At 41.5% G+C, this 19,801-nt stretch overlaps 1 protein-coding gene across 1 annotated transcript in view; it reads left to right on the top strand.

Moving 5' to 3' along the window:
• The window catches only part of LOC126354349 (CLIP domain-containing serine protease HP8-like), a 65,906-nt gene extending 46,737 nt beyond the window's left edge, over positions 1 to 19,169 (top strand). The window contains exons 4-7 of the mRNA XM_050003963.1: positions 1,113 to 1,218; positions 4,309 to 4,499; positions 6,789 to 6,890; positions 18,028 to 19,169. Coding sequence (XP_049859920.1) covers positions 1,113 to 1,218; positions 4,309 to 4,499; positions 6,789 to 6,890; positions 18,028 to 18,338 — 710 coding nt within the window. The 3' untranslated portion in view covers positions 18,339 to 19,169. The remainder of the gene's footprint in view (positions 1 to 1,112; positions 1,219 to 4,308; positions 4,500 to 6,788; positions 6,891 to 18,027) is intronic.
• The last annotated feature ends 632 nt before the right edge of the window (positions 19,170 to 19,801 follow it).

Raw genomic sequence — 19,801 nt, 5'->3', positions numbered from 1 at the left:
GCTCAGATCCGCAATAGAAATCGAAAAGCATTTTCAGAATGTTGCTGCAGATTGTCAGGTTTCATTTGCTGTAGCATCTGGATCTTCTATAGGTTCCAATGCAAAATAAACAGCAAAACTTTCCTTGCTGTTGAGCATGGGATGAACAATTCTTTCGACACTGTTCAAGTACTAGAACTACTCAGGGCACGCACATGCTATATGGTCAGTTATGGCAATAGCAACCTCATCAATAGCTCGCACCAGGCTAGGATGCCTTCCTCTTCCAGGTGCCCTGCCAAGCTCACCCGCATTTTCATATTTCACTATCATCTTCTTTAAACCATTTCATAGTATTTGGCTTCTCCTCAGACTCTCTCAGTGGAGTAGAATCGGTGCTTTTCACGTAAGGCAGTTTCACCAACAGCACATGGTCTCTCTTCTCGATAGCTATGCTGTTCACCCACGCTATGGCCTGTCCAAGGACATCGTGTATGTCCTTGGTCCTATATTAATGCATTAGTGTATATAACAAGTTTCGCTGCCACACCATAATTACAGCTCTCGCTTGACCTCCACCTGCGCTTTAATTATTACCACCAGGTACTAGATATGACTGTGCAAGCTATAATACACTATTAAAGTTAAAAAAATTAAAGCTGCCATCAACCCATAGGCTGGTTTCAACACAACAGTGCTTTACTAGCGGACCATTGCCACCTAAAGTCTCTGAAAAACGCAGCAACTCGGCATTTTTCACATTGAAAAACATTTTCGAAGCTCATATAAGTGTTAAGCGACAGGTAAGACTCTTAGAAGTGACCAAGAATCTAATTTGAGAACTTTGGATTCCTAGTTAGAAATTCACCACTGACCTGGATCTGAAAAAAGGGTTCTTTCGTAATGTGTAGCAGTACTGAAGAATTTCAGACCATCTGCTACAAATCGACATATCTTAATTGGATAATTTAAGTCCCTGTAACACCTTGGTAGGAGTAGCACCTTTAATAGGAAACCACCAAATAACGTCTTGAGCTATATATCTGAACGAAATAATTTATAGATGTTTTGTGGTTTAGTAGGCCTATTCTGTCGCTGACTGTGGGGCTTAACGATTGTGCGTCCATGTGCAGGTGGCAGCCCACAAGAGTTCCGGTGTGGCGGCTCGCTGATCACCAGCCGCTACGTGCTGACCGCCTCGCACTGCGTCAACGGCAGGAAGCTCGGCTCCTACAGGCTGTGAGTACACCTCTCTCCGTACTGACTCCCAGCAGCGTGTCGTCATCGGAAGCGCTTAAACTCGGCAGCTGTAGCAGCTTTTGATGTCTTGATGGGGCTGTACTGTGATGATGAAGGCATAGTCTACAGCGCTCTGTACTCTACTTTGGTTGACTGCCTGTTATATGGAAGATCTGTGTAAAGGCGGCTCGTCGCCCTGCATATGGTGTGGCAGTTTAAAGCGGTGTGTATTCTTCTAGTGGGTGGGATGGACATGAGAGCGGTACAATGTGGAGCGTTCCAGATGAAATAGTTGACAATTTATCATTAAGCTAATGCATGTATGACAAACATCAGTCCAGCAAAAGTCAATAAAAAATCAGATTCAGGGTCACCAACAAGGTAGCTGCCACACTTCCCCAAAAGCGATCGATGTAAGCCCCTTCACATAAATATGAAAACTACACGGTTTTCTATGCCCTGCTTGAACGAATAATGTTATGCATGTAAAAATCAGTCAGTGCGGCACACTGTTTTGTATTTTTCAAATGCTCACACGACCTGTATTTTCCTGTGGTAGTGAAGACTCTGAGATGGCGTTTCCAAAAATGGCTGATAAACTTGAAACTGTTTAGGCGTCATTCAGTGGTAAGATACGGTGGTACATAACATGGACTTAATGTAGGATTACTAAACTCACGATATTCATAAATTTGTGCATCAGGCTTACTAAGTGCTAACAAAATTATGCGTCCATAAAACTTTGCTCATCCCCTGTGACAGGTTCTTCTTGGAAAGTGGTGAGTGCCCTTGTGATCTGATGGTGATTGTTCTTAGAGTGTGTATCACAACCTCTCTGGACAAGCCTGGACAGATAGTATGTAATTCTGCGAATCTAAAGCCTAGAGCTGTTTTAGCTGAAAATGATATTTCAACCTTGTGGCGCTCCTGGGCCACTGCCTAGTATGGTGTGCAATGGCGGGCAATTCATTCCACAAAAGCGGTTCTCTCTCGTTATGCAGGTGCACTCCCATAAACCTGATGAGAAAAATCTACCTACAAAACAATTTACTAACATTTCATGACAGTTTGATACCGTTTTTATTACTACTGTTAAAGGTCTACTGAACTGGTTCGTTAAGAAAATATTTTTATACCATTTATAAAGAACTCGCTAACTCGTAAAGCAGAATTTTGAGAGTATTATACGTCCAAGACCAAGTAAATCAACAAAAAAAGCAACTCTGTGCCGCTAATGTCATAGATAGCTATGACCATAATTGTGAAACAACTTCACAAGAATATGTAACTTCAAAGAATTTTACAGACATTGTTGTAGACTGTACAAATAGTTGACAATATTCAAAGATCTTGTTCAGCGATGCTACTAACATATGAAGTGTAAATGAAGCAAACAGTTAACAAATCCCTATGTAATGTGAAAACATCTTCGAGGAATTCTGCAGTTTTCGAGTTGTAACTGTTTTGATACATATTGCTACTAGCATGTAATTTGTATCCATTTCTAAAGAGATGAGTTGTCATCTGCCTTGTGATGTGGACGACAAAAGCACCGTAATCCATATTTCTCTTTCAGAGTTTTGTTTGAAGATATAGGGAATGGATATAACCTTTTAGCTTTAAGGATGTGTGCATCCCTTACTGAAATGATCAGCGAGATACTATAAGGCGATGGTAAAGAAATTCGAGGCTGTATAAAACTTTCCATGTGAGTAGCTCAAATTTTCATGTCTTATAAGTATGTAACTAAAACAGTATACGTAAGAAAATAGGAAACAATGGCAATTGGTGCACGACGATATTTTTGCCTTGAGAGATAATAATAAAGACATAGGCACCAGCAGAAAGAGCGAGAGTCTTAGATTTGCAACAGAAAGGTAGAAAAATGCAGGGCGTTTGCACTGAGGTGACAAAAGTCGTGAGATACCTCCCAATACCGAGTCGCACCGGCTTTTGCCTACCGTAGTGCAGCTATTCCCGCGGCATGGACCCAACAAGTCGATGGAAGACTCCTGCAGAAATATTGAGCCATGCCGTCTCTACTGCGGGAACTTTGTCGGAGCAGGATTATGTCGCATAAATGTTCGATAGCATTCATGTCGGGCGATCTGAGTGGCTCAGTCAGTGGCAAGAATTGTTCAGGAAGTTCTTAAAACCAGTCGCAAATAATTGTGGTCCACTGACATGTCGAAGTGTCATCCATACAAATTTCGTCGTCGTTTGGGAACATAAGACCATGAATGGCTGCAAATGGTCTTCCGATAGGCGAACATCCACAGGACCCAGTCCATTCCAGCCCTCACTGTTACAGATCCAACACTTGCTTGCATAGTGATTTGTTGACAACTTGGGCGCATGGCTTCGTGAGGACTGGGCCACATTCGAACCCTACACTTAGCTCTTACCCACTGAAATCGTGAACCATCTGACCAGATCATGGTTTTCCGGTCATATGGGGTTGAACCGACATGGCTACAAGCCAGGAGAGGCGCTGCAAGCGATGCCGTGTTGTTAGCAAAGGCAGTCACGTCGGTTTGCTGCCAAGTTTCTCGGCCCTGTCCTAGCGGGTACGTTTCTCATACATCCCACATTGACTTCTGCAGTTATTTAACGCAGTGTTGCTTCTCTGTTAGCACTGACAAGTCTATGCAAGCGCCGCTGCTCTCGGTCGTTAAGTGAAGGCCGTCAGCCACCACGTTGTCCCTGGTGAGAGATAATGCCCAAAATTTTGTATTTCGACACACTATTGACACCGTGGATCTCGGAACATTGAATTCCCTAATGATTTCCGAAATGAAATGTCCCATGTTCCTAGCTCCAACTACCACTCCACGTTCATTGTCTGTTAATTCCCGTTGTGCAGGTATAATAACGTCCAAAACCTTTTCACATGTATCACCTGAGAGCAAAAGACAGCTCTGCCAATAGACTTCCCTTTTATACCTTGTGTATTCAATACCACCGCCATCTGTGTACCTGCATATAGCTATCCCATGACTTTCGATAAGTCAGTGTATATCTGATCTTTCGTTTTAATAGTGGCAGTGCCTGGCACTTTGTTTTCCTTTTTATTTCCTTTCTGCGTTGCAGAGTGGGCGTGCGGCTGGGCGAGTGGGACCAGCGCACGGACGTGGACTGTTACGGCGAGATTTGCGCGCCGCCGGCCGAGGACTACGGCATCGAGGAGGTCATCCCGCACCCAGACTTCAGGCCACAGGCCACCAGCAACGTCGACAACGACATCGCGCTGCTGAGGCTCGACCGCGACGCGCCCGATAACTGTGAGTGTTGTGCTGCCGGCTGCTCTTTCTCAAAACACCACGGTAGCTACACTGCCCACGTCAATAAGAGAATATGTTTCGTATCAGACTGGTACAGTATATACAAAATAAAGGCAGCGCCTCATGAATTACCAGTAGTTGCTGCAAAAACAGGTATACCCTGAAGTGGATATCGCACCAAATTAACTTGGGGCCGCTCCATCGATTGGGGCGATATACGTAAGTCTTGGGCTACATATTGTTTGTAGTAAGAACCAGAAAGTCTACAGGTATTTTTATTGTTCGATCGGACTATTGGTGATCAGTCACTGACAACATAGTTGACTGGCTTCAAAGTTCAGGACACATGCTACATACGAAACTCTCTACAATCGAAGATGGTGTCCTTCATATCAATAATATTTTTCTAATTTTTTTTGTTGTGTACATAGTTCCGTGTAGTGAGCACATACACAACTTTCCCACTACAGCGCGCCCCGCTAAGCACAACAGCGCAGGCACAGCGCTTGTCCATCTCCGCACTACGAGATGGCGCTGTGTTAGAGACGGACCAAATTCTGCTTCCGCCGATCCGCGTATTAATATGTAACGCAGCCAATGAGATTGCTGCTAACGTAGAACCTTTTCTCCTTGCGGATCACACTCGCGCAGTGATACCTGAATGCGCGAGGTATTATAAGAAGGGTACAGACCTCCGATTAGTCAGTCTGCGTTAGTCTGCATTTGTCTTTACCAGTCTATAGCCACGAAGAGAAATGTATAGACACTTTGTCAAGTATCAGAGATATGTGAGAATAAGATTAACGTACCAAGACCATAGGAACTTCAGATTGTCAATTTAAATAGCATCCAGAATCAAGTTAAGTAAGGTTTATGATTGTTATTATTTTAATAAATGTGTGTGAAAATTAATCAAGTTCTGTTTAAAGTTGGTCACCGTCAATCTGCTACTCTAAGCGTGCTAGTGACATTTCTATCGTCTGACCTAACGGCAGAAGAAAAACACGCCATGATAAGACCACGAGACATATTGCTGACACTCGCCTCCTTCGTTATAGCGACAAGTCAAATAATCTGATGGTGTGTGTACCGAAGGTCTTACAGTACGTGCACCACATTTTTCCAAGTCGATATGGAGTGAAATAATGCAAGCCAATCGTCAATTACATCTGTGGAACAAATAACATTCTGCAGTGTTTAAGTTTGTGTTTCCACCAAACTGATAAACTGAGATGCCGTACTGCCATAACATTCTTTTTTGTCTACTGTTAATTCAAATCAAACAATACTGGTGATGGATTGAAAAGAGTTTTCTTATTCATTCGAAACATTACAAATAAGTGTGGGTCAATTCAAAAGTAAGTAGTTTTTCATGAAGATGGCTTGCTTGAAGTACACTCCACAACTTGTTCACTGTGAGCGACTTCACGCTGTTGTCCTGTGTGCAAGGCTTCCTGTGGTTTTAATTTTGTTTCTGGAACTCGGATATGGACTCCCATAACCTGACAGGCCTCAGTAGATTTCATTTCCATCGGACGTATTCCATCTTTTTGATTTTGTAATGTGTGAAAAAAGACAGTTACTGTTTACAGCAATAAGGTATTCCCTAACTTGTCCCTCTGTCAGTACTGTCATTAAATTTTGTTTAAGTTGTTAATGTTTGTCCTGATATTTACCTTTTTATTAAGTGGTATGCATAAATTCATGAACATATATTTCGTGTTTGCAACTAAATGAAAGACAGTTCTTTCTTGCCCCACACATTTCCCTTCTTTTGTTTTCCAAGCATCTACAGTGGCCATTTTGATGTTGCTAATCCAGGTGTGTCGATCTGGAAATCTTTTTTGTCAGTCTGCATACAACAGACGGCCTATTTACGGCATTTTCTCGACTAAATTCACCATTTAACTTACATTTCCCTCTGTGTGTTGAATTTCTGTGTTTTCAGGCAGATTCAATCACCGGTAAAGGTGGAAGTGAAGTAATTAAATACCGGCCATCTGAAATATGCAGCTCGACAGAATACATCTCCAGGACGATACACGTAGATTAACATCTGAACTGACCACCGAAGTTGACTTACAAATACAAGAAGCAAAACAAGGATGGCAAAAAAACAAACTACCATTTATTTTGTTGCAAAGACGGAATACAACTCCGTGAATTCTGAAGCGATCCCTGGAAAACGAATAAAATGATTAATGTAGATAAAATTTAGAAATATACATTAAGAATGAGAATATCTGGAATATTTGATAAAAAATTATTGTAAATTTTGTTGTATTCCAGCTTTCATCAGACCAATCTGTCTGCCAGTTAGTACTGAGATGAGGCAGCCGACGTTCGTCGGGAAGAATCTTGTTGTTGCTGGATGGGGTACAACAGAATATGGTAAGCCTCTCCGCGTATCAACAACTTCACTAAGGAATAATGCTCTTATTTTGGGGTATCGAAGATAATCATTAGTCTCAAACATCATTCGTTGACTGAATAAGGAAAGGGCTTGTATTGTGTGTTGTCAATTTAAAGAATGACAGCAAATGCTCCAAGCCTTAAAACGATTCTCAACCATGCAGAACTTTTACTATCTCTCTTTTTCCCATTGGCACCACCGTTAAGAATAAAGGCGTACTCAGAAAACATCACTAAGTCATCGTTTTTCTTCCAGACCAGCTCAATCTTCTAAACTCGTGACGAGATTTTAACTCCAGCACTTTTAATGCTTGCGGATTTCATTGGTACTGTCCTTGTTTGAGTAATCTAGGTGTGCAAGCAGCTTGAGGAGGTTAGTTATGTGTTAAATAACACTGTGTTTGGGTTGTGAATTAAGGACAATAAATCTATGGTCGTTCTCGTCAAGTAAAATGTACCAAATATATTACCAACAAATATTATGTTGTGGAAGGTGTAATTTGTTCAAAAGTCTCATAAATTCGTTGAAAGTAGTACATACGTACACACTAGCTCTTTACATAGAGGATACCACTTCTCACAGGCAATATTTCACCTATTCAAGTATTTATATGCTGTAAAATTCGCGTTTAAAATATTTATCTTGCTGGACATTTTCAGAGGTGTGAGGATCAGAGATGTGTTTTGAACGAAAAACCAAGCATGTTAACACTCTGGTCATATATTCGGGAGGACGACGGTTAAAACCCGCGTCCACCCACCCTGATTTAGATTTCCAGTGATTTCCCTGAATCGCTTAAGGCGAATCTCGGGATGGTTCCTTCGAAAGGGCATAGCCGCTTCCCTTCTCCATCCTTCCCTGATTCAAGCTTGTGCTCCGTCTCTAATGACCTAATTGTCTACTGGACGTTAAACAGTAATCTGCTCCTCCTCCTCCCGATTAAAAACAAGGAAATGTAGAAATTAGTGAAGACCATTCCTCCAGATGCTGTTATATTTCTTCTTTCTTTCATGACATGAAAGATCCTACTTGGAGAGAGAGTTTTGAATCGTTCAACTTCTATACGTATGCTGTTCCTTATATTTGGTGCTGTTTCGATACTCTTAATGTGATCCTTAGGAGGGTGAGTGCCCACTGTTCTAGTCCTCTAATGAGGAAAAATCCGGGCAGTACAAGGAATTAACGCTCTACGTGCCTGTTAGCCATTCTAACTTCAGTGCTAATTCACATACACCCTCTACAAATTTCTGAACATTTACCAATTTAATGCATTTATGTCGGCTTTCATGAATACATTGGTTTTGTTTCACAAAGTTCAGCAGATGATTTAGTTAAATTAGGTGTTTCGTTGGACCAGAAATCACTTGGATGGCAAAACAAAATGTGTGGAAAACTTTTTCATAACAAATCAAAAAATGGAAGCACACATGGTATCGTCTGTATTTCATTTAAATAGCGTATTCGTGGATAACGACTTTTTGTATTTCTCTAAACTTAGTTTCTTCCATTTGGTTTCCTGTCACTTCTTACATTAGGGAATAAGTGATGGCGAAAAAGTTTAGTTCTTCTATGCAACAAAACATAGAATTTAATATCAGTGTATGCATTAGATGAAAACTATAATAAATTTGGTCACATAGAAACAAATTTTTCATCTAAATGGTGAATTCATGGTGTGAAGCAGTGGCTACATCTACACATTATCACCTGGAGTCTCTTCTTCTAAGGCGGGCACTATAAGTGATATTCCTACGGGAGGCCTGCCCAAACCGCAATTTGCAAGCGCGAGAGCTCCAGCCAGGGTCCTACCCAGCGAGTGAGTTGAAGGATGAGGAGGAAGAGGAAAATGGAGACTGCAGCTCGACAACTCTACAGCGATGTATTCGCCTTATCAGACATCAGGCTGTTCGATGAAATTACTATTTGGGTTAAACTTGATTTCGTTCTGCATTAGGAATACTATGCCGTCAATGTCCATGCCATAAAAAGAAGAAGTGAAGAAGCCACAGCAATTTTATCATCGATAGGCCAAGCGAGGTGCTTAATAAGGCATCACACTATTGTGAGCTGGAAAAACACTCACTGAAACATCATTATAACTCCAGGTAGAAAGCCGGCCGGTGTGGCCGAGCGGTTTTAGGCGCTTGGACCGGGAACTACGCGACCACGACGGTCGAAGGTTCGAATCGTGCCTCGGGCATGGATGTGTGTGATGCCCTTAAGTTAGTTAGGTTTAAGTAGTTCTAAGTTCTAGGGGACTGATGACCTCAAATGTTAAGTCCCCTAGTGTTCAGAGCCATTTGAACCGTGCAGAAATATACTTGTATTCTGAAGAACGGCAGTGGATGCCGAATGAAGGCGTACATCAGGGAAAAAAGAGAGTTAATGATAAGTATAGTGGTGACATAATATTTTATGGAGGACATCCTGAGGTATTTGAATTCATTAAGTGTCTTAATGCAAGGGGAGAATCATTTGGTAACAGATATGGCGAACAAGATTGATGCTACGAGTATATGGAAAAATCAGCTTCAAGTTCATGACATGAGACATTTCCCGTTGCCCAAGCTAGTCGCTTGTGGACCAGACATGACTGATTACGTTTGAGGAACGGGAATATTTCAACATCAGTTCTTTATTTTTATTTTACACGTCTACTTCAGTAGGACCTAACTGAGGAGCAAATGACCATGCTCATGCAACGTGTAAGTACATGAAATTACAACATAAATTAATAACAAATAAAATAAAAAGTTAATGAACCCAAAAAAGACAAGCCATAAGTTTATGTAAACACACTGAACAGCATTACACAAGAAGCACCTTAATTTTTACAGTAACTCCTCCGCAGAATTGAAGGAGTGATCCATGAGGAAATTCCTCAGTTTCGATTTAGAGGGCGTGGATTACTGCTAACATTTTAACTTGTTGTGGTAATTATTGAAAATGGATGCAGTAGTATACTGCACAACTTTCTGCACAGGAGTCAAGGAAGTGTGATCAAAATGCAGATTTGATTTCTGTCTGGTGTCAACTCAGTCAAAGCTGCTAAGTCTTGGAAATAATCTGATATTGTTAAAAGAAGAAACGACAGTAATGAATGAATATATATTGAGAGGCCAATATCAGAATACTAACGCTAATCAACAGGGGTCGGCAAGAGGTTCGCGACTTATACCACTTGTTGCCTGAATCGCCCGTTCTTGAGCCAAAAATATCTTTTCAGAATGAGAAGAACTACACCAGATACAATACCATATGTCATAAGAGAATGAAAATAACCAAAGAAGACTACTTTTCGTGTCGAGCTGTAACTTACTTCAGATACCATTCGAACAGTAAAAGTGGTAGCATTAAGTCTTTGAACAAAATCCTGAACGTAGTTTTTCCACGACAGATTACTGTCTATCTGAACACCTAGAAATTTGAACTGTTATATTTAACTAAGCATATGTCCATTCTGTGAAATTAAAACGTTGGGTTTTGTTGAACTGTGTGTTAGGAACAGTAAAAACGGAGTATTCCTGTGATCTAGCGTTAGTTTGTTTTCTACAAGAGATGAACATATGTCATGAACTGCACTGTTTGAAAGAGTGCCAACGTTGCACACAACTTCCTTTGTCCTTTACTACCAAGCTAGTGTTATCAGCAAACACAAATATTTTAGAATCACATGTAGTACTAGAGGACGCATCATTTACATAAATAAAGAATAGGGGTGGCCCCAGCTCTTTTTCCCTTGGGAATCCCCCATTTAACTGTGCCCGCTCAGACAGTCTCAACACTGTGCATAATGACGTTTTGGTGCCTGTTGCTAAAGTAACATGTCAATCAATTTGGAGCTACTCCTCGTATTCCATAATGGTCCAACTTCTGGAGCAATATTTTTTGGCCAACACAAAGGCCTTAGTTAAATAAAAAAAGTTGCCTTTCTGTATAGTCAATCCAGTACCTCACAGAGAATTTCAGTTCTTAACTTCTAAAGCCGAGCTGTAGATTTGACAGCAAATTATGTGAAATAAAATGATCAATTATCCTTACATACACAGACTTTTCAATAATTTTGGCAAACACGCATGGCATAGAAATAGATCTAAAATTGTCTACATTATCCGTTTCTCCCTTTTTATAAAGTAGCTTTACTACTGAGTACTTTAAATGTTCAGAAAAATTACCTTTCTTAAAGGAAAGATTAAAAAGTGCAAATTACATGTACAGGACTAACATGTCCAGCACAGTACGTCGATATTCAGCCAAGCACTCCATCATATCCGTGAGAATCCGTAGTCTTGACTCATTTATTCCCTGAGTCAATGTCTCCCTTGTCAGTATCACAGAGGAGTATTTCAGACATTAGTCTCGGAAAGGCATTTTCAGAGATAGTTACATGATTGCCTGTAGGATCTAACTTTTTATTTAATTCACCAGCAGAAAGTGACTGTTAAGTACTATACATATGACTTCTCAGTACCAGAAATATTTTTACTACGAACTGACTTATATTGTCGACCTTGTGCTGCTGACGAGACACTTGCTTCATGACTGACCATATGGTTTTAATTTTATCATGTGAATTAGCTTCTCTAGTTGTCTTCGTAATAACATTTTTAAGCACTTTACAATACTGTTTGTAATGGGCTACTGCAGCTCGATTTTGACTACTCCTAACATTTTGCTGTAATTCCCACTTTGTCCTACATGATGCCCTTATCCCGCTAGGTAGCGACCCAGGCTGCCTTTTACTACTAGTACCCTGTTCAGAATGTTCTAATGGAAAGCAACTTTCAAAGAGCATGAGAAATGTGTTAAGGAAATTATTATGTATGTCATCTATATTATCGGCACTATAAACATCCTGCCACTCTTGTTCCTTAACGAGGCTTAAAAAACTCTGTTGCCATTGACTTAACTTTTCTACATAACTTGTAGTTTTATACAACATTAATTATATACAACTTTTGTTTGAGTGCAAAAACCTTTTAGTATTAAAATGCATGCCTCATGGTCTGAAAGGCCAATCACCCCTAGTAAGGAAGAATGAATAAAGATATTGTCAATGGCTGTGCTACTGTTCCCTTGTACCCTGGTTAGAAAAAATCGCTGTCTGCATCAAATCTTATGAATTTAGGAGATCTTCCAACATCCTTTTTCTTGCCCAATCAAATACAAAATTAATATTGAAGTCACTACACTCTGAAGTCAGGTTCAGGAGAACTGTAAACAACAGAAATTACAAGTTTAGTTTCATCAAATTCTACTGCCCCTGCACAACATTGTAATACATGTTCAGTGCAATACAATTGTACAGCTAGGACTCAAATGGAATACTGTTTTTTACATACACAGCCACTCCCAACTCAGCAAAGAACTCCTTGAAAAACAACCAGCAAATCTCTATCCTGGTAATCGAAGCCTCTGAATTGTCAAATTGTTTATGTAATGCTCCAATACACCAACACTGTCAGAGTCAACATCTATAAGCAGTTCGCTAACTTTATCTCTAATACCTCTTATATTTTGATTAAATACGGCAATTCCTTCAGTACTTGGATATTGACTTCCTTTGAAGGTGATTATTTTGTTAGAAGGACTCCTTTTAAGCAGGGATATCTATCAGCTGACTTCAATATAAAAAGGTGCAGCTCTAACACCAACTACTACAGGAATTTTCTCATGAGTGATCCATCACCGCCCACTACACCGTCACCTATAAGCACTTCCAGCCTCCCGTTTCTATACCTATTGAGCTGCAGGCCATGCTTAGTGAAACCCAATCTGTTGATGGATTCTACTGGCACCACTGCAATGTCAGTCATGCCCTTCGCCATCAGTGCCTTCTCCAGCCCCATGCAAACACACCTAACAGCAGCATTAAGATGAGGCCTTTCATGACGCTGTAACAGTTGCACGAAGTGAGCCTTAGTGCCACCAGTTTGAGTAGCTATCTTTACCAGGTCACCACCTACATCATACTCCCTATTCCTATCGACAATATTTGCAACTCCACCCACAATCACTAACTGATCCTCTTTCGTAAAATTCCTGCATAACTTCCCTCTGCTAACAGTCACTGAGCCAACCCTGCACTAGGCGTCACAATATTGGTGACCTGGTACTCACTCCCCAACACTTCCTGCAACTATTGGCCCATACCTCTGCCATGTGAACTACCTAGCATCAGAATCTTAGAATTTGCAACTGACTTAGGCTACCTATCTGCTGAGGACTGCTGCATATTTCCTGCAGCTACAGCTACAAGGGGCTCCTCTCCACTAAATTCTGTCTGTTGGTCAAATCTGTTGGCTATACACAAAGTGCAACTGTCTGAATATCCCTACTGTAGCTGCCTTCTTATCAACCACCAGTTACCATTCCCCAGCCCCCTTTGCCCTCCTCCAACTATCTAGTTCCTCCTTGCACTTGAAGGGCATAGATCTTACCCTCCTGCTACTCTATCAGTTTATTTCTGCCACAAATTCTGCATTTCCAGGAAAGGGGAAGCCAGTGGGCTAGAATGCCCTCTGGTTTCCCCAGTGGATTGCCCTCCATGAAAATACTTTGAACAAATCTGACACTGCAACCCACTACTCACAAAGCTATGGCAAAACCCAAACTTCTCGATCCTTTAAAAATAATGTTAACAGTTAATGAAAAAAGTAAATGTCTACGTTACCTAAGTTCAATTTCAACAGTAAAAACTATTTAAAGAACTAACAATAGTTATCAAGAATGTCACACTCTACTAAGGAAGCAAATACTTTTATTCATACTACTAAGCCATAACTAATATCAGTACCACAAAATTTCTTATGTAAAACCAAAAATTCAAGCAATCACTGGAACACTCAACAAAATTGAAAAGAGTGAACGAGAGTTTTCCTGAAATATTTGACTACAAACAAAAAACCGTCTGTTGAAAACTGGCGTACTAAATTTAATAAATGGCTTCAACGCACAAACAACTATATAAAAAATAGTGGGCGAAAGTTTCAGAAAGCTTATTAAGCCGTTATTTCACCAGAAACAGCACTATGTACCGTTGAAAACAACTACATTTAATAACCGAATAACAGAACACAAGCAATTTTGTTAGTACTTAGCTTTAGAGCCGCTCCAGCTACAACCACACGCCGCGAAATGTATAGATACTGCTCAGACTTCGATGAACGACGTAACCACTCGAATCCGAATTACAGACCACTCTAACCAATACCAAAAAGAAAGATTGAGTTGAATGAAAATCGACTAATAAGTTATTTTTAAAGCAAATATTAACACCAGTAATCTTTGAAATAAGTATATAAAGTCTAAAGCCTTATAAAGTATAGGCGAGAAATTTGAACAGCAGTCCAGCACCTGTGATGTCACACCAAAGAAGTTCCAAGACATTCCTCGAATAACGACGCATTTCTATTATCTGTCAGACCATTCTCGCTTTTGCCTGCTAATATATCTCATTACTTCCAAATTGAGCTCATAGACGTAACCAGCTCACTGGCTGTTTATCCAGTCTAGGAATTTACAAGAATGTTACTCCAAGAGCAATATCCTCGACTGCACAGAGAAGCCTGTAAAGTTAATTTAGTAATTGTTTCAACATATGTGTCTGAATGTTTTTTTTCTTCTCTCGTGAAATTGAGAGTCCCACTAACGTTCGAATTTTCCAGATTCCGAATATTTCACTGTATCTGGAACCATAGGACTAGATATATTACATATTCTAAAATCGGATCTATTACATATTCTAAAATAGATATGTGTAAATTGTATAAACATTTCAACTTAATGTTGAACACCTGTATCTGAAATTTCTTGTGGTATTACTCACAGTAGTAGCACTATATATTGTACTTCTGTACTAGAGCAACAAAATTTGTTGCTTTGACAAAAAAAATTAAAATTAAAAATAAACACCCATGACAAAATCTTTTCTCTAGGAGTATGGTGCAATATTCCCCTGTTATAAGTAGTTTCAATGTGATGCAAAAACATTTTCTTAAGTTTCCCATGCATGCAGCCTTGTGAACCTAGGCAAGGCCTGATCTAAGGGGATGGTAAAACCTACCATGTCACGTTTGATGCACAATCAATGTAAAACAACAACAAATTGGTTTGATTGCATAGGTGTACTTTACTTAATATTGTAGAATTTCCACTCTGAGGCATAGCTTATACTGGAGAAATTGTCTTTCCTGTCCAAAGTTGTTTCTGAGGAAACCATAAATAATACAGGGATTATTCTACACTCCTGGAAATGGAAAAAAGAACACATTGACACCGGTGTGTCAGACCCACCATACTTGCTCCGGACACTGCGAGAGGGCTGTACAAGCAATGATCAAACGCACGGCACAGCGGACACACCAGGAACCGCGGTGTTGGCCGTCGAATGGCGTTAGCTGCGCAGCATTTGTGCACCGCCGCCGTCAGTGTCAGCCAGTTTGCCGTGGCATACGGAGCTCCATCGCAGTCTTTAACACTGGTAGCATGCCGCGACAGCGTGGACGTGAACCGTATGTGCAGTTGACGGACTTTGAGCGAGAGCGTATAGTGGGCATGCGGGAGGCCGGGTGGACGTACCACCGAATTGCTCAACACGTGGGACGTGAGGTCTCCACAGTACATCGATGTTGTCGCCAGTGGTCGGCGGAAGGTGCACGTGCCCGTCGACCTGGGACCGGACCGCAGCGACGCACGGATGCACGCCAAGACCATAGGATCCTACGCAGTGCCGTAGGGGACCGCACCGCCACTTCCCAGCAAATTAGGGACACTGTTGCTCCTGGGGTATCGGCGAGGACCATTCGCAACCGTCTCCATGAAGCTGGGCTACGGTCCCGCACACCGTTAGGCCGTCTTCCGCTCACGCCCCAACATCGTGCAGCCCGCCTCCAGCGGTGTCGCGACAGGCGTGAATGGAGGGACGAATGGAGACGTGTCGTCTTCAGCGATGAGAGTCGCTTCTGCCTTGGTACCAATGATGGTCGTATGCGTGTTTGGCGCCGTGCAGGTGAGCGCCACAATCAGGACTGCATACGACTGAGGCGCACAGGGTCAACACCCGGCATCATGGTTTGGGGAGCGATCTCCTACACTGGCCGTACACCTCTGGTGATGTCGAGGGGACACTGAATAGTGCACGGTACATCCAAACCGTCATCGAACCCATCGTTCTACCATTCCTAGACCGGCAAGGGAACTTGTTGTTCCAACAGGACAATGCACGTCCGCATGTATCCCGTGCCACCCAACGTGCTCTAGAAGGTGTAAGTCAACTACCCTGGCCAGCAAGATCTCCGGATCTGTCCCCCATTGATCATGTTTGGGACTGGATGAAGCGTCGTCTCACGCGGTCTGCACGTCCAGCACGAACGCTGGTCCAACTGAGGCGCCAGGTGGAAATGGCATGGCAAGCCGTTCCACAGGACTACATCCAGCATGTCTACGATCGTCTCCGTGGGAGAATAGCAGCCTGCATTGCTGCGAAAGGTGGATATACACTGTACTAGTGTCGACATTGTGCATGCTCTGTTGCTTGTGTCTATGTGCCTGTGGTTCTGTCAGTGTGATCATGTGATGTATCTGACCCCAGGAATGTGTCAATAAAGTTTCCCCTTCCTGGGACAATGAATTCACGGTGTTCTTATTTCAATTTCCAGGAGTGTAATTACTTTGTAAACTAAGGTTTTTGCTAAATGTTCCACTGTACGTTTTATGCAGAACAGGTGTTCTTCACACATCCATATGGACTCATCAACGTGTGATACCAAAAGACTGATATCAGCAGCACGAAATCCAAGGCCTTTCAGTTTTCTGCATTTCTTGGTAAGATGTCTCATCATTCAGATCCATCTGTATGAAATACATTTTTCTATCTCTGTCTCTTATATCTTCTATTTTACCGTCAATGATAACTTTTTACCTTTATTTGGAGATTTACTTCTTGTTGCCTTTTTCTTTCGAACCCTTAATAGTTCCTTCACCACTCTAGCAATTTACTTTCCTCCATTCTTCCACATAGTCAGATTTCAAAGCTTTCAAGACATTTCTCGTCTTACTTCTATAATGTCATCTTTTCTGTGCCACCTCTAACAAGATCCCAAATAAAGTATTTTTTTCTTGTTTAAGCAGTCCTTATATCTTTTTAAATGCTTCCTTTCAATGTTCTATTCTTATTTTTTCCTGTTTGAAATATTAGGAAGTTATTTTTGGTAATGAGAAATCGACACTGACAAACTAGGAGGTACTGTTGATGGTATCTTGAGAAACAAACTGAGATCTCGAACCCACGTGTGAAACAACAAAATACACCATGCAAATCATAGGGACTGTCGACTACTTCTAGGTCACGCTTTCGGCAGCAAACATGGGCATGTATATCTATAACGCTGTGATAGGCGTGGATGCATTCGATGTTGTCTAACGATTTCACTAGTGGCAGATCTAAGTAATCGCACTGTGGACGATTCCACTTGCGTCCATCGCAGCAGAACACGCATTACCTGCAAAACTGGTGGCCTGATTGGACCAGTAATTTCTAATTTCTGTAGCAACATTAGCGTAGTGGGCATGGGTACTTATTGTCAAGGTATTTCTCAAGATGCTCTCTACACCCTTCGAAGTCTGGCGGTGTCGTTTTATTGGTCCCTGTATATTCGCTCGTCCACAGCAACGTTTAGATGTATGTAACCTTTTTTTAAATCTCCACTTTACGTGAAATCACTCATTTCAATGACACAATTAAAACTATATCAATCCATAGAATGAAGTTTCGTATGAGTGGTTCGGGCATCTCAGCTTGACGATTTTGGAAGCCCACCAGAATGCATGGACCTAGGTGCCGCTCCCAAAATTTGGGAGCGCTCCTGAGAACACTCGTTAGTAGACTGCAGCGGAGCACTGTGCCAAATGCTTCCCAGAAACCTAGGAATACGGAATTTGCCTGTAGCCCTTCATCCATGATTCAACGGTGTTGTGCAAGAAAAGGGCAAGCTAAGTTTGGCATGAGTGATCCTTTCTATATCTGTGCTGATCAGTCAAAAGAAATATTCTGTCTCAATGAAATTTATTATGTACCCTTGTTTTGGTTAATACGCGCATGTTGGTGTTTTGCAGGTGACACCAGCCCAGTGAAGCTGTACGTCGGGGTACCGGTGGTGGACGAGCAGACGTGTCAGCAGCGGTACTCGCGCTGGAACCGACGCATTGTCTCGTCGCAGATATGCGCCGGCGGTAAGGAAGGCAAGGACTCCTGCTCCGGCGACAGCGGCGGCCCGCTCATGGCTTTCGAAGGCCAGCCACCTAGGGGTGTCCTCGTTGGACTCGTCTCATTTGGCCCCCGAAACTGCGGCATGGTGGGCTATCCCGCTGTCTACACCCGTGTCTCCTCCTTCCTTACCTGGATACTGGACACCATTCGACCTTAACATCAAGCACACGACCTACATCAGACCAAATCATTGTGGCCGACCACAATGGCATCCAGACGAATTACATCAACTCTCAGACACTATAATGTTCACGTTACTGCAATGAATATCAATTACATTATATCTTAAGAGGTGTTAACTGAAAGCAGTGTCTCCTCTCACGCCATTTGCACCATCGTCTTTAAGATATTGACTATTTCATTATTGAACTTTCCTTTGTCGTATCCTTTTTGTGTATTACGCACAAAATTTTGCAACAAATTATCATTAAAGAAAAAAATGAAATACGGTATTGTCACGTACCACGCATATGTGGAACGAGCAAAGAAAGTGATTATGTTGGCAAGAAACTTGAGAAATTTTTAATAAAATTCGTTTTGTGAACAGTAAAATTTTGTGAGGCTCTCACACATGGAAACGGGGAAGGTAAGTACAACTGAGAAGAACAGGATTTCAGAGGATTAATCTTGACAAACAATTGATTCATTGCAAATGATGTGAAAACATGGTACTACTAACAATTGCCTCACCATCTCACACAGAATACCTGTGTATTAACAACCCTAAATTATCCTTGTTTCTCGTGTCTCCTTGTTCCCTAGTTTCAAGAATTAAATGTTGTGTAAATGTTATTCAAACAAACAATTGCTTTGATCACTTTCTCGTCGCTCGTTATCTCATTTACAGTACCTATTAATAATTTATGCAAATTTTTTGGTATGTCCACCTCCGTAAATGAGTGGCCAGTATAGAATGCTGATATGTAGAAGATCCGCGTTCGATTCACTTCACTGCGAACGGATTTTCCTTGGTGCGAGAGCTGCGGCGTGAAGCCAGTTGCGGAGATACTTGAATAAGTACCGAACCGAAGCTCTGGAAAGTCAGCAAAACGGCTGGTAGAGCGTGTCGCTGACCACATGCCCTTCACTCCACATCCACGCGACACCGACTGGTAGTGGATGATCGTGTTTTACAGCAGAGAAATTGATTTCGAACCGCGAAACCACGCTGTTTACTAAGTGAATTTTGTGAACTGTCATTTATTTCGTTGTCCTTGTGCATCATGGGTGTGAGCTGAATCATTAATAGATTGTTATTTTTGTTAATTACTATTTATAAATAAATTTTTTCAAGTATATTTTGTTTCATTGCTGAAGTTCACGTAAAATGAAATCATAGTCTAAGCAAGCCATGGTTATGACTGAGCTTATGGATTCCTTGCCAAGTATCTCAGTTGTTCCTGATGCATATAAAAAGTCAGTCACATGAAAGTCAGTGCTATGTAGACAGCTCAGGATTTGCCACCTGGTGTACCTACATTGTGAGTGTGCCGGGCAGTGGGTAAGTTGTGAAGTCTTTTACTTAGTTTGTACGTTGCAATGCTTGATAGTCTTGCATGAAATGAATTTTGGAAACCACACTCTTCTATAAGGGCCTGAAAGCTACATGTGCAAACAGCC

This window comes from Schistocerca gregaria, chromosome 1 (assembly GCF_023897955.1).
Source record: "Schistocerca gregaria isolate iqSchGreg1 chromosome 1, iqSchGreg1.2, whole genome shotgun sequence".
Lineage (NCBI taxonomy): Eukaryota > Metazoa > Arthropoda > Insecta > Orthoptera > Acrididae > Schistocerca > Schistocerca gregaria.
Note: the sequence above shows the minus strand (reverse complement) of the source record. Positions and strands in the feature narration are given on the sequence as shown.